Source organism: Heterodontus francisci, chromosome 28 (assembly GCF_036365525.1).
Source record: "Heterodontus francisci isolate sHetFra1 chromosome 28, sHetFra1.hap1, whole genome shotgun sequence".
Taxonomy (NCBI): Eukaryota; Metazoa; Chordata; class Chondrichthyes; order Heterodontiformes; family Heterodontidae; genus Heterodontus; species Heterodontus francisci.
Genome location: NC_090398.1, coordinates 61,334,556 through 61,350,448, shown reverse-complemented (window position 1 = coordinate 61,350,448; position 15,893 = coordinate 61,334,556). Strand labels below are relative to the sequence as shown.

Here is a 15,893-nt window from a genome sequence, read left to right as displayed (position 1 = left end):
TCTTTTCTTCCAACAATGAACACAGCAGATCAATAATTTGTTATTTTTTAAAGGAATTAATTTGGTTTGAGAGTAATAAATCAGCTTCTCTTCCTTCAGTTTAAATTGTCTCTCTGAGAGATCTCATTCTTTCACTTGCTGGCACAGCTGTCTGTCTGTCTGTCTCTGCAAAACCAGTTCTTGCCAGCCAGTTTCAAAGTCAAAATTGATACAGTCTGTTCTCTATCTCTGTATGGCTGTAACTTAGCAACTAGAATGAACCTTGGCTCACTGAGCTTCTGAAGAGATCTCTTAAAGATGTACTGACCTCTTCACCCTCGTAAAGGCACACCACAATATTTCCAGAGGGGAAAAAAAAACACAGGATCGTGACACTACCCTTAACATCCTTAGTTAGCCATGGATGGTGGATCCTTCTGGTAGAGTCTTTCTTAGTCAATGGAATATATATTTGTTGAGAGTTATGAAATATCTCCTTCAATGTCTACAGTTTCTACATAGATCCAGGCAGCTACTACACATAGCCAGGGAGTTTCCACACAGCCACAGCCAGGTCCTAGACTGACCTGGACAACTCTTACACTGACACAAGATCGACTACACAGGTTCAGATATTAACACACAGACAAATCTTTCTCTGTCACAGTCTCAGGGAGCTCCTACACAGACACAGTCACAGCTCAGTAGAAACAGACAACTCTTACACAGTCCTAGACAGCAACTGCAAGACCTGAAAGCTCCTCAGCAGACCAATTTCTTCCTTTCATGGGATCCGACATGGCATTAGGGAGATGGTGTTGTGGTAAAGTCACTGAAAAAGTAATCTCAGGGAACCCAGGCGAATGTCCTGGTGTATATGGATTCAACTCCCACCCGAGCAGCTGCTGGAATTTAAATTCAGTTAATTAATAAAGCAAATTACTTAATACAAAGTATCTGGGATTGTAAATTAGTATCAGTAATAGTGCCATTAAAGTATCATTGGTTGTAGCTAATAGAAGAAGCCATCGGCTGCACTATTGTACTTTAGGGAAGGAAATCTGCTGTCCTTACTTGGGCTGGCCGACATGTGACTGTAGAGCCACAGCAATGTAGTTGACTCGTAATTGTCCTCAGTTAGAGGGTAATTAGGACTGGGAAACAAATGATGGCCTGCAGTGATACCCACATCCCATGAAAGAACTTTTAAAAATTAACCAGACCCAGACAGCACATAGACAGTCCCAGTTCTCTACCATACAGAGTGTCTGGGGCTGGGGCCTGTGTTTTCTCTGTGCTACAGCGTGTGAGATGAACCAATGTGCCTCGGGCTGAGGAAGGAGCGTGGGCCCATTCTATTCCATGTGGTTCTGGGTGGGATCTGTCAACTCAACATAGGCCATGAATACAACCAGGGGCTAACACAGCACAGACTGGGATTGGAGACTGGGCGTGAGCTGCTCAGCAATTTAATTTTGAAGAAAGACTGCAGTGTATTTTTCTCTGTGTTCAACACTGTGAGGCAGATTTCTGTGTTTATTAAGAGTATAATTCATTGAGTGCTCTCTTGGAGCAAACAGGGTAACAGGTGGGGGTCAGCATGCAGATGGTTTGGAGGTGAGCTCTGATTCCTAACTCTTTCTGGATTGTAAGGAATAAAGAATGAATGAGAGAGATGAAGCAATGTGGGAGAAGGAATGGTGGAAGAATATGTCCATGAACTTGATGAAAAATGTCTAAAACACAAGATAATATTATATCATCAGGGGAACCTTGTCATAATCTGGGTTCTGAGATCAAGTCGGGTCTCTTTTAATGTTCCCTTTAAACTGCACAGCCACAACTCACAAGTCTGTGCACAGGCTGTGCAAACATCAGCCCCTTTAAATTACATGAGCAGCCGTTGAAAAAATATTTGGAACATAGGAACAGGAGTAGGCCATTCAGCCCATCGAGCATCTTCCACCATTCAATTAGATTATGGATGATCATCTACCTCAAAGCCACATTCCTGTGCTATCCCCATATACCTTGATGTCAGTTGTCTCCAAAATCTATCGATTTCTGTCTTGAACATGCTCAATAATTGAGCTTTCGCAGCTCTCTGTGCTAGAGGTTATTGCAGAAAATAAAAGCTCTTGGTGTAGGGAAAAGCATATTGGCATGGATAGAAGATTGGCTAGTTAACAGGAAACAGAGATTAGGCAAAAATGGGTAATTTTCTGGTTGGCAAGATGTAATGAGTGTTGTGCCATAGCGATCTCTGCTGAGGTCTCAACTTTTTACAATTTATATAAGTGACTTAGATGAAGGGACCGAAGGTATGGTTGCAAAATTGCTGATGACACAAAAATAGGTAGGAAAGTCAGTAGTGAAGAGGACATAAGGAGGTTACAAAGGGATTTAGAAAGGTTAAGTGAGTGGGCATCGATCTGGCAAATGGAGTATAACATGGAAAATTATGAAATTGTCCATTTTGGAAGGAAGAATAAAAAAAAACATATTATCTAAATGGTGAGACATTGCAGAGCTCTGAGATGCAGAGGGATCTGGGTGTTCGAGTGCATGGATCACAAAAGGTTAGTATGCAGGTACAGCAAGTAAATAGGAAAGATAATTGAATGCTATCAATTATTGCGAGGGGAATTGAATACAAAAGTTGGGAGGTTATGCTTCAGCTATACAGGGCATTGGTGAGATCATATCTGGAGTACTGTGTACTGTATTGGTCTCCTTATTTAAGGAAGGATGTAATTGCATTGGAAGCAGTTCAGAGAAGGTTTATGACACTAATACCTGGAATGGGCGGGTTGTCTTCTGAGGAAAGTTTGGACAGGCGAGGCTTGTATCCGCTGGAGTTAAGAAGAGTAAGAGGCGACTTGATTGAAACATGTAAGATCCAGAGGGATCTTGACAGGGTGGATGTGGAAAGGATGTTTGGAAAGAAAAAGCTTCACCAGATTTTGTTAGGTAGAAACTTTATGCTAGGAAGAGATCATAAACCACTAATAGCTATTCTGGGACCAAAGTCTACAATACTGACAATAGCAGTGTCAAGGATGCTGCAGTGGGCTGTGCTTCTCTCACTGTATGACTACAATATTGAATATCGTAGTTCAAAGGAGAATGCTATCGCTGATGCACTGTCACATTTGCTGCAAGAAGATTCAGATGTAGACTGTGAAGGTGCAATCTTCATAATAGGAAACATGGCCATGGCCGAGTCGACCATTTCAAATAATGCATGTCGACTTTTGTGAGAAGGAAACTGACATTTTCTTAGTACTCATGATTGCCACTTGAAGTGGATCAAAGTCATGCATTTGTGGGTCAAAATACCAATGCTGAACAGACAATAGATGAATTAAAGCTTGGATGTGGTGTATGCTCTGAAACGGCAGGGCTGCACTCTCCATGGATTCGGAGGCTTCCAACTCAATCTTTCCAGCAAACACACAACAAAGGCTCTTCTAAGAGCCACCCACCGCCTCATAGAGAGAGCAGTGACCTGGAAATGGGAGCTGGGATAGGCTGTTTGGAACTGTCTGGAATAAAGCTGTGTTGTGTTCGAGATACAAAACTAGAATCCCCAAATTTGACATTTCAGTTGTAGCAAGGATGTGCAGTGGATTTCATTTTCTGAACGGGCTGTGCAAACAACGCCTGAGGCTCGACAGTTAGTTATTTCCCCAACGACACATACCCTCAGTGAAAAGCCACATAATTCCTCCAGAATCACTCTTTGTTTTCATAGAATTTCAAAATGATTTCGCTGCAATGAGGGAGTCCGGGAGTTTTGCAGCAGCCGTTGAATCGGTCACTGGAACCAGACCCACTTGTGATGTTATTTCTGTCGAGACGGTGTTTCATGCACTGAAACTGACATGGTTTGTGAAACTGATCAGTTTCAGCTCAGTCATTCAGGGACCTGGAATTCCCGCAGTTTGCGCCCACGCTAACCTGAGCCCACTTCTGACTGGTCGCGCTTTTCTCATTCACATGTCTGAACCAATCGCAGAGCCTCGAATATTGAAAATAGAGAAAATCATTGGCAGAAAGTTTGAATTCGAAAAAGCCGCCAATTTCAGTGTCGGGAATAAGCGAATTACTCAACGAATCTCAATAACGAATTGGCAGCACATTTTATACTCTGCCCGATTTTATTATCCATCAATCGGAGTGCAAACTCACTCGGCTGCATTTTCTGACAACGCAACCACTAGGTGGCACAGTACTTGCACATGCGTAAATGCAGGCTCTTCAACAAAAACGTCAGCGTCTCAGGCAGCTGCCAGGATTAAATATGGCGCTGCTCAATTTATCACGGGAAACCTGACATTAAGTTGGATGAAAGCCCAGTAACATGCTTTGTAGTTATAGGATACTAACTGTAATCCTCAGATCCATTTAACATTCCGGTAATCCTATTAAATACAAAAGTAATTTTATGATTGAATTGCCATTGGAAGATAGTGAATTAGCACCCCGATCGATGGAATGGAAAATCGGGCAGAGGATAAAATGTGCTGCCAATTCGTTATTGTGATTCGTTTATATAACTGACCAGGACTGATTTCACCCGAACCACTAGCTCCCCCACCACTGACTGCTCTCCCCACTCTGCAACTTGCTTTCTCCCCCTCCTCCCAGTGTCACCCCCGCGCTCTGGCTGCTCGCTCTCCGCCTCCCAGCCCACCCTAGCCCAGCCCACAGCTGCTAGCTCTGGCCATGACACTCGCTCCCACGTTTCATCAGTCACCAGGCACCACCTGTAGAAGCAGGAGGGCTGCAAGGGGTGACAGGGCAATGCAGGAGTGAGTGGCTGAGAGGAGGGAAGCGGCGCAGCCTGGAGTGAGCGGCCAGAGAGCGGGGTGGTGCAAAGCGAGGAACAACGAGCCAGGGGAGTGGGGGTGCGTTGGAGGTGGGGGGCAGTGAAGTCTGGAGCGAGCGGCTGAGAGGAGGAAGCGTCGACACCTGGAGTGAGTTGTCGAGGGGGGAGAGCTGCAGCTTCAAAGTCTCCCATTCAGCCACGTCCGCCAGCTGAGTGGGGGTGGGTGTGGGTGGCTAGATAGCCGCTAACGCTTTATCGCGCATGCGCGAAATAGATTTGTTGCGGAAATGCGATGACGTTGGCGCTGTGAAATGACATCATCCCGTGCACGCGCCACTACGTTCTGGCAAATGTCAGCCGGCCGGTGCATTGTCAGGGATCACTGTACTTTTTCGATCTTTTAAGTGCCCTCCTCTTTCTTTAGTTGCCTCTTACTCGAATGTATTGATGAAATATTTATGGGTCCATTTTCATTTTGTTTGTCAATATTCTTGCACGCTCTCTCTTCGCCGCTGCTCCCAAATCCCTCCAGTTCAGTCAAAATACAACTTGTCAGAAGTGGGATTCAAACCCACGCCTCCAGAAAAAACTGCAATCTGAACACATCACCTTAAACCACTCAGCCATCCTGACTGCTGCATGCAAGTAATAAATACTGAGGAAATTATCCATTCTTTGTGAAAGTATTTGCGAGATTGTGGAAATGTCTGGAAGAGGAAAGATCAGCGGGAAAGCTCGGTCCAAGACCAAGTCTCGCTCCTCCCGGGCTGCACTGCAGTTCCCGGTGGGCCGTGTTCACAGGCTCCTGAGAAAGGGTAACTATGCTGAGCGTGTGGGTGTCGGAGCACCGGTCGATTTGGCTGCTGTGCTCGAGTATCTGACCACTGAAATCCTCGAGCTGGCCGGTAATGCAGCCCGAAAAAACAAGAAGACCCGTATCATCCCCAGACACATGCAGCTGACCGTCCGCAACGACAAGGAGCTCAACAAGCTGCTGGGAGGGTTGACCATCGCTCAGGGTGGGGTGCTGCCTAATATCAAGGCCTTGCTGCTGCCCAAGAAAACCAGTGCTCAGAGCTCCCAGAAAAAGTAAAGCGGCCAAAATGTCATCTAATAACCCAAAGGCTCTTTTCAGAGCCACTCACAGGCTCTGTGAAAGAGCTGATTACTGTCGGAGGGAGTCAGTGATGGAGTTATTGTAACAGTGGATTGACGTGTTTCACATCTGTCCAAGTGTGTTTTCAGTTCCCTCTCTGGATTTTGCTCTGTTTTTCTGCTCAACTTCTCCCCCTCCAGTTTAGTGAAGAACTGAACTACAGGGTGCAGAATCAACAATTCCCAGGAGCGGGGGTGAGATTGTGCTGAGCAGCAATGAGCCTCCAGTAATGCTGCTTTCTAAATTCCAGATCAGCTCTCAGTCCTACAGTCCTTTCGTATTTTAAATATCACAACAGAGCTGAGCGGGGGTGAGTACAGCCTCAGCTGCACCGAGTCTCAGGGGCTCTCAGAGCCGCCAGTCCCGGCGGATGTGCAGCGAGGGCCCCGGGGGGAGAGAAGGTGCACCATTAATGTGATGGTGCAGCACCTACCCCATCCTAGCCGCTGCTTGCCAGTTTCTTCTCCCATTTATCTCAACATTAAGAAGATGCTTTTGCTCTGGACTACACTGGTTACAATGTAAGACCCAACTTTATCTCTGAACGTGATTAATAGCTGCAACAACAGCAGAATCCAACCCCTGCAGTCACATGTGAACTCGCTGATGTTGCAGCAGATTGAATGACTGAGTGAATCCCTTCCCACGCACAGGGCAGGGGAACGGCCTCTCCCCAGAGTGAGTGTGTTGGTGTTTCAGCAGATCATTACTGCATTTCAAGCTCTTCTCACAGCCAGGACATTGAAAAGGTTAGTGTGAACAAGTTGATGTTCAGTGAGGTTGGATGCCTGAGTGAATCCCTTCCCACACACGGAGCAGGTGAATGGTCTCTCCCCAGTTTGAACTCACTGGTGTTTCAGCAGGTTGACTCTGGCTGGTTTTTAGTTCCACACTCACTGGTTCCCATCTCTCCTCCCCTGAAGGTGCTGATTCTGTCTGTATGTCCGTGCTCTCTCCCCCTCCGACCCTCCCTGTCCAATGTAGTATCTCCCAGTTTTGGTGATGTGCTCTCCCTTACCCGTCTCCATTTCTCCTTCTTATACAGATTTTCCCTGACTGTCATTATTTCATAGAATTATACAGCACAGAAGGAGGCCAATCGGCCAATTGTGCCTGTGCTGAATCTGTGAAAAAATGATGCAATTAGTCCAACCCCCGGCGTATTTCCCCATCGTCCTGGAGAATTTCACTTTGAAATAATTGTCCAATTCCTTTCGGAAAGTTATAATTGAATCTGTTTCCAGCACCCTGTCAGACAATTTAGTCAAAATCCGAATTAATTACTGGGTAAAAAGATCTCTCCTCACCTCCCCTTGACATTTTTGGCCAATTATTTTCAAACTGTGTCCTCTGGTTACTGACCCCCAGGACAGTGGAATCTGTTTCTCCCTCTCTACCCTATGAAAATCCTTCATGATTCTGAATACCTCGATTAAATCTTCCCTTAACCTTCTGTAGTCTGAGGAGAACAATCCCAGCTTCACCAGCCTGTCCAGAGAACTGAAACCCCTCATCTCTGGTATCATTCTAGTAAATCTCCTCTGAACTGTCTCAGAAGCTTTGATATCCTTTCTAAAGCCTGGTGCCCAGAACTGTATACATTACTTTCGCTGAGATCGAGCCAGCGACGCCCACATCCCACGAACGAATAAAAAAAGCTCCCTGCCCAGTCCCCAATTCTTATCCATTTACAGACGCTCCCTGCCCAATCCCCAATTCTTATCCATTTACAGACGATCCCTGCCCAATCCCCAATTCTTATTCATTTACAGACGCTCCCTGCCCAATCCCCAATTCTTATCCATTTACAGACGCTCCCTGCCCAGTGCCCAGTTCTTCTCCATTTATAGACGCTCCGTGACCACTTGACCTAGCTGGCGGGTGGTTTCGGGAAGCCTCATAGGGAAAAGCTTCACCGCTGCCATCCAAAGGGACTATCGTTCCTTGTGGCCCTGAGGACCTGCTCCAGCTGTGTGAGACTGCGACAGGCGCGGTCTCCCCGCACTTTGTAAATTTTCCGCTCGAGCCGCAGATTGCGCTCAGCCACTACCGCGCCTGTGCGCTCCGCTCCTTAACTGAGAGAAGGTGAATTCTGTGGCGCAGGGCATTCTGGGTACCACAATTGTCATTAATGCCAGTCTCTGACATAATAATCAGGTTTTATTTCCTACATTTCATCTCCTGGTATGTTATTGCGTGTTTTCTTTTGGACCAGTCAGTGCCTGGGAGGAGAGAGTCACCTTCACTTTGTAGCCGTGAATTTCTGGTATGAGAATGTGGGTTTTTACTCTGCATGTTTCAGTTTTTGGTCTGTGACTGTTTGTTTCTGCTATTGCTATGTGAGTTTCACCACATATCTTTCAACAACTTGTATGTGAACATCAGTTCTGATATAGAATCATAGAGTCAGGCAGCACAGGAACAGGCCCTTCAGCCCATCGTGCCTGTGCTGGCCATCAAGCACCCAACTATTCTAATCCCATTTTCCAGTATTTGGACCGTAGCCTTGTCTGCTGTGGCATTTCAAGTGCTCATCTAAATATTTCTTAAATTTTGTGAGGGTTCCTGCCTCTAACACCTCTTCAGGCAGTGCGTTTCAGATTCCAACCACACTTTGGGGAACATTTTGTTCTTCAAATCCTCTCAAAACCTCCTGCCCCTTACCTTAAATCTATGCCCCCTGGTTATTGACACCTCCGCTAAGTGAACATGTTTCTTCCGAACTAACCCATCAATGTCCCTCATAATTTTGTATACCTCAATCTTATCTCTCCTCAGCCTTCTCTGCTCTAAGGAAAACAACCATAGCCTTTTCAGTATCTCTTCATAACTGAAATACTCCAGCCCAAGCAACATCCTGGTGAATCTCTTCTGCACCCTCTCCAGTGCAATCACATCCTTCCGATAGTGTGGTGCCCAGAACAGTATACAGTACTCCACCTGTGGCCTAACTAGCATTTTATACAGCTCTGTCATCACCTCCCTGCTCTTAATTCTATGCCTCGAACGATCTATATCAGCCTGTTATCTAAGGTTTTCCTCCTCACTATTTAGGACAGCACCATTTTCGTGTCATGTGTGAGAAAGAGTTTGATTCTATCCCTATCAGTTTCTGTTACATGGATGTGTTTTTAATCTGCACCTCCTCTAAGTGAGTGTACTTGTCAGCCTTTTGTAGGTGAGTCTGTGTTTTGCATGTTATCCTCAGTCTTCGAAGTGTGAGCCTGGGCTTGTACCTAATTTTCTTTGTACCTTGCAGTATGGATATGGAAGAGAGGTTTTTACACATTACCTGCCAAATCCTGCTAAGTGATTTTAAGGTTTCACAGTATGTCAGTTTCTTGTCTAGGACTGTTGGTTTTACTCTGACCTTGGCATTTGCTGGTTTGTTAGTGTGGGGTTGACACTGTACCTGTCAGTTTCTCATATGTGGGTGTTGGTTTCAATTTGCACAGAATCATCGATCAGAGAATATTTGCAGCACAAAAGGAGGGATTCAGATCGTCGTGCTTGTGCTGCCTCTTTGCACGAGCAGCTCAGCTCATGCCACATCCTCATGAATCCCATTAAAACCTGATTTTGTTCTCTTCAGATAATGATCATATATCCTTTTGAAAGCCGTGGTTGAATCTTCCTCCGTCACACTCTCACGCAGTACATATCAGATCTTAATGACCCGCTGCATGAAAAAAGCTTTTTCCTCATGTTGCCTTTGGTTCTTTTCCCATTCACGTTAAATTGGTGTCCTCTGCTTACTCAGCCATGAGTAATATTTCCCATTGCTTTCTCAGCACTGATGGATTGTGAAGCGGGAGACAGCCAGAAGTCCCACTGAGCCGCACTGACCCCCAGCTGAGAATGAAATGAGATAAAGTTCAATCTTTCACAGCGAGAAGCTGCAGAGAGTTAAGGGTCCCGAATGAAAGTGAGACTTTCTCAAAATGTTGTTGAATTTCATTTCAAACGCTCCTTGTACTCTCTGCGAATGAAGCCTAAAAAATGGAAAAACCAAATGGCGCTCAAACTCACAACCCTGAGATTAAAAGTCCCAATATCGACAGACTGAAATGTCACTTCTGCTCTACCTGTTTGGATGGATGCAACTGTATGCTCCAATGCAAGGGCAGCTTTCAAATCCTCCCATGGCTCCACATGTCAGACTGAGTTCCATGTTGTAGACACAAGCAAAGGAAATCTGCTCAGTTCAAAAACTATCAACAAATTGAAGCTGATTATGATCAACATCATCAGAGGTCAGAACTACCTGGTGAAAGAAGACACCCTGAAGAAGAATCCACAATTATTCAAAGGCACCGAAAAGTAAAAAAAAAGAAAATCGACGAGTCAATCGCAGACAAACAGAAACACAGAAGAATTCCATTCCAGACCGGAACACAGTACTGTTGCTTTTGGAGCAAGGTCTCAGTTAATGCTAGAATATGTCTCCCTGTCTGACTCTAACCCGACGGGTCCCGACGACATGTGTCGGGTTTGGGTCGCTCCTCCGGGTTCGGCATTTGGCTTCGGCATTCGGACTCAGGTCAGGCCATGCTGAGTCAGACACACTCGAACACTCTAAACACCTTGTGTTATTGTTGTGTTCGTGAAGCAATGGAAAGCGCCAATCTTTTGAAGTGCACTTCCTACTCTGCTTGGTATTTCAACTTACTGTGTACTATCAATAAACAGTTTTTGCGTACATTGTAGCAGAAATCAGCCCAAGTCACATAATTATCCAGTTAGCCCTTTCTGGCCCTTTCCTGATTCTCGGGGTGTTGAAGTTCTTTGCCATTTTAATCTTATTGAAATATTTACAATGTAATCAGTTGCTGCACTGTTGTGTAATAAGATGTTTTTAATGAGTTCTATCTTTCATTGACACAAATTTCAACTTTTTATGTTTTGGTTTATCTCTTGGTTTTCCTTCGTGCTTTGTATTCTTGGTGACAAAAGCAGTTGAACAGCTTGAATCCGCATTAATAACAACTTCGCCCTTTTCTTTAATTGCACAGTTTGCAAATGAATTGACTGCATCCCGTTAGGGGTTGGCAAGACTTCTCGTGCCTGTCTCAAAACATATTGTATTGAATAAAGATTGTAAAGTAAAGGAGGTTTGGAAGGTAAATTTAGAGATTTAAAGGGGAAAGACAATGAATTATGTTCTGAATTTGGAATATATTGAATTAATTGTCAGACTTGATAAATCGCTGCTTTTAGTTTATTTTGGCCTCAGTGTTTGTGGATAATTAAAGAAATTAAGAGGCATTTTTTACATACAAAGCTGGGCATTAGTACTTAATAGTTGATATATAATTTTGAATATATTTTAATTTCTTTATTAATTTGACACTGCTAAATACGAAGCAGTCTTAAATAAATTAGTTTTTTTTTTGTAAAATCTGAGTTACCAGATTAAAATATTAAATCAAGGAAGACATTTCAAAGATTACTGGACCAGTAATCCAAAGGCCTGGACTCATGATCCAGTGACAGCCAGGACATCAGGGCGGGAAACACTCCGCACTGGTCTGCAGTGAGCGATTGCATCGAATTTAGAGTACAATCTCTTTAATATAAGAATGTATATTTTATAATAATTAATCACTCAAGACCTTCCTGGTCTCTGCATCTCAGCTGCTCTCAGGATAAACTTGCAGCAAGTATTTCAACCTGTAAAGCAGGAGTCTGGGGAATGTATAATGATATTTTCTAGACTTCGGGCAATATTTTAAGCAATACAGTGTGGGACAACCTGTCTGGGCACAACTCCATGAGTTTCTCTTCAACCAGTGACCTAACAATAACTAACTTCTACGGTCACAATCTTCAGCTCATCACCTAATCTTAATGTGCATTTAAAAAACATTTCAAGTCCAGTTTCAGTTTTTGTTGTCCACCTGCACAAGCTTAAAAATTGAAAAACGGAAGCAAGTTTAACTGAACATTCTGGTGGTCGGTTCGGGCACGGGAAAAAATGAAAGGATTCGGGCCAGGTCGGATGTGGTTCTGTCAGGCTTGGGTCGGGTTTCATTTGCAGGCCTTTAGTTACTGCTGCAACTTTCTATTCCCACTTGATGATCTGTATATTTTGTTCATTAAAACTTTGTCAAGAAGCTCTTTGAAACCATTTCCCCGGTCCTCAAGATTCCGTCTTCTGGAAGGCTGAAAACAATGAATGACCTGAAACTAAAAATGGCAACAGAGAAGGGTCCAAATGAGATTTGAAACCCCGGATTTCTCACTCATTAATCGTTTATACACCAAAGGCGAGAATCATACCCCTAGACCAACAAGCCACGGCTGGCAAAGTTTTTATTCACTCCTGTGCAATTTCACTGGCACCCACAGCCGATCATCAATTTTTTCCACATCCTGCAAATGCTGAAATAAAAACAGAAAGTGCTGGAAATGTTCAGCAGCTCTGGCAGCATCTGTGGAGAGAGAGAGTGAACATTTCAGGGTTTTCACCTTTTGTTTGAGCCATCTTTTCAGACTGCTTCTGTCCATCCAATCTCACTTTTTATTCTGTCTACGTTCGAAGGGTGGTTCAGTGGTGAGCACTGCAACCTCACAACTCCAATGACCTAGATTCAGTTCTGGGTACAACCTTTTTGGAGTTTGCAAGTTCTTCCTGTGAGCATGTGGGCTTCTACCAGGTGCTCTGGTTTCCTCCCACAGCCAAAGACTTGCAGGTTGATAGACAAAGTGACTGTTGTAAATTGGCCCGAGGTAGGTGGTAGGGGAATTGTGGGGATGTGGTAGGGAATACAGGGTTAACATAGGATTAGTATAAATGGGTGGTTGATGGTCAGCACAGACTCAGTGTGCTGAAGGGCCTATTTCAGTGCTGTATCTCTCTGTAACCATTCACTATGGAAAAACATTTTTCATGAATTCATCTTTTCTTTGATTAACAACAATTTTATATTTCTGGCCCTTGCTTCAGACAAGTTGAATCATGTCTCCATCTACCTAATCAAACCTCTTCACAATTTCCTCACATTGCAATGTGTCTTTAACCCTGACAGACTGTGGAGTTCCTGTTGCTTGATTGCAGTTCTTGCTTCCCACCAGTAGATGTCACCTCACTCCAATACAGTGAAGTTTACAAATCTGAGAGAGACACAACAGGAAATAATTGTTCACATTATAGTGAATGTGTTCGATTTAGAAATACTAGGAGTGGAGACGAGTTATTATTGAATTTGTCAAACCAGACATATGTTATAATGTTGTGTTAAATCTGTCACTCTGTTGTCTTGACTCTGAGAGTGACATAGACTCATCGACTCATTGGGTCATTTGTGGCATCGACGGAGGCCATTTGCCCTATCGAGTCCAGGCTGGCTCTTCAGGGAGCGATCCAGTCAGTCCCACTCGTCTGTGCAATCACCTAGCCCTTTAAATTTATTTCATTCAAGTGGCCATCCAAATTCCTTTTGTAGCTAACGATTGTCTCCACTTTCACCACCCTCGTGGGCAGTGAGTTACAGATCATTACCAATCACTGTGTTCTTCTGCACATTCCCCTTACATCTCTTGTCCAAAACCTTCAATCTGTGTCCCCTAGTCCTTGTGCGAATAGTTGACAGGAACACTTTTTTCTTGCTAACTTATCTAAAACTGTCATAGCCTTTTACCTCTCTATCAATTCTCCCCTCAATCTCCTTTGATACAGGCAGAAAAAACCCTGCTTTTCTAACCTAACCCTGAAACTATAATCCTCCATCCCTGGAACCATTCTGGTAAATCCCCTCTGCATCCTCTGAAGAATCCTCACATCCTTTCTAAAGAGTGGTGAGCAGAACTGGACGCAACACTCCAATTGGGGCCGAACCAGAGTTCAGCATAACAACCCTGCTATTGTACTCAATGTCTCTATTTATAACGCCCAAGATCCCACATGCTTTACTAACCACTCTCACAATATGTCTTGCCAACTTCAAAGATTGATGGACATGTCTTCCAGGTCCCTCTATTCCAGAACACTCTTCAGAACTGTGCCATTGAGTATATATTGCCTCTCCCGATTCCTTCTGCTAAAATGTTTCACCTCACACTAGTCACTATTAAATTCCATCTGCCACCTGTCTTCCCATTCTACTAGTCGATAACTATCCTGTTTCAGGCAGTTCATATCGTCCTCACTGTTTGCCACTCCTCCAAGTTTGTGGTCATCGGCATATTTTGAGATTCTACTCTGTATTGCAAGATCCAAGTCATTAATCAGTAGCAGAAAAAGCAGTGGTTCTAGCACTGACCCTTGGGGAACACCACTGTCAACTATCCTCCGGTCTGACCAAGAACCATTTCATATGACTCGCTGTTTTCTGTCCTTAAACCAATTTCCTATCCAAATGGACACTGACCCTCCTAATCCATGAACCTCAATTTTGTTAACCACCCTTTTATGTGGTACTTTGTAAAATGCTTTCGTAAAATCCATATAAACAACAACCATTGCATTCCCTTCATCAACTTACTCAGACAGTTTATCAAAAAATGCAGTTAGATTTGTCAAGCATGAACTCCCATTTATAAATCCATGCCCACTCTCCTTAATTAACTCAAACCTCTCCAAATGACTTGATTTTTTTCCCTGACCTGTAGGTCTCGTGCTGATAGCAAGCTCACCATCGAGCATGTATTTGGCAATGTGACTGTCATCCATTTGGCCCAGTCAACAGAGCCACCATTGACTCAAGAGGGCAAACATGCTGCGGATCCCTGCACGCTGGTGTACTTCCTCATTCGGGACTCTGTCCTGCCAGGAGATGCCCAATATCCATCTGAGGCAGTGGAGGTGGAAGCTGTTCAGCAGCTTTTCTTGGCTTGTATAAGTTGTTGATGCTTCTCTACTATAAAGGAGGGTGCGGAGAACACAAGCCTGGTAAACGTGGAGCTTTGTATTTTCGGTCAGTTTGCTGTCGGTTCACACTCGTCTTCTCAACTTTGACATGACAGCTGCAGCATTGGCAATCCTGGTGCTGATTTCAGCATCAAGGGACAGATTGCTGGTGATTGTTGATCCAAGGTATGTGAAGCTGTTGACAACCTCCAAAGTGAGGTTGTCGATGTTGATGGAAGGTGGAGTCTCTACATCCTGGCCCATAACTTTCATCTTCCTGATGCTGATCGTCAGTCCAAACTCCTTGCAGGCCTGGGAGAACCGATATACAAGCTGCTGTAAGTGAACTTCATTCCGGGATGTCAGCACAGCGTCATCAGCAAACAGCAACTCACAAACTAGGAATTTACCCACTTTGGTCTTGGCGCACAGTCTTGCCAAGTTGAACAGCTTGTCGTCAGCTCTGAAATACAGATGGACACCCCCACCTGAGTCACTGAAAGTGTAAAATAGCAGCATGGAGAACAATACACCAATTATAAAGTATGTGAAAACTAGACAGTTAGAAAATAATGATATGATTGGGCAGAGTCAACAAAGATTTATGAAAAGGAAAACAGGTTTGAAAAGCCTGTTGAGGTTTTTGAGGATGTTACCTTTAGAACAGATAAAGGAGAATCAGTGGATGTGGTATATTTGGATTTTCCTTTGATAAGGCCCCACACAGGAGGTCAGTAAACAAAGTTAGAGCGCATAGGATTGGGGATAATATACTGGTATGGATTGAGAATTGGTTAACAGACCGAAAACAGAGAGCAGGAATAACTGGTCCTTCTCAGGATGGCAGGCTGTTACTATTGGGTTACTGCAAGGATCAGTGTTGGAGCCACAGCTGTTAACAACCTATGTAAATGAGTGGAGATTAAATGTAGTATTTCCAAGTTTGCAGATGACACAAAGCTAGGTGAAGTGTGAGTTGTGCGGAGGATGCAGAGAGGCTTCCAGCGGACCTGGAGCAGCTATGTGAATGGGCATGAACATGGCAGATGGAATATAATGTGAATAAGTGTGAGGTTCTC

At 44.2% G+C, this 15,893-nt stretch overlaps 1 protein-coding gene across 1 annotated transcript; it reads left to right on the top strand.

The window, feature by feature from the left end:
• The first annotated feature begins 5,513 nt into the window (after positions 1-5,513).
• On the top strand, positions 5,514-5,903 carry LOC137345329 (histone H2A type 2-B-like). The gene has a single exon (XM_068008826.1). The coding sequence runs from the start codon at positions 5,514-5,516 to the stop codon at positions 5,901-5,903; it is 390 nt and encodes a 129-aa protein (XP_067864927.1).
• The last annotated feature ends 9,990 nt before the right edge of the window (positions 5,904-15,893 follow it).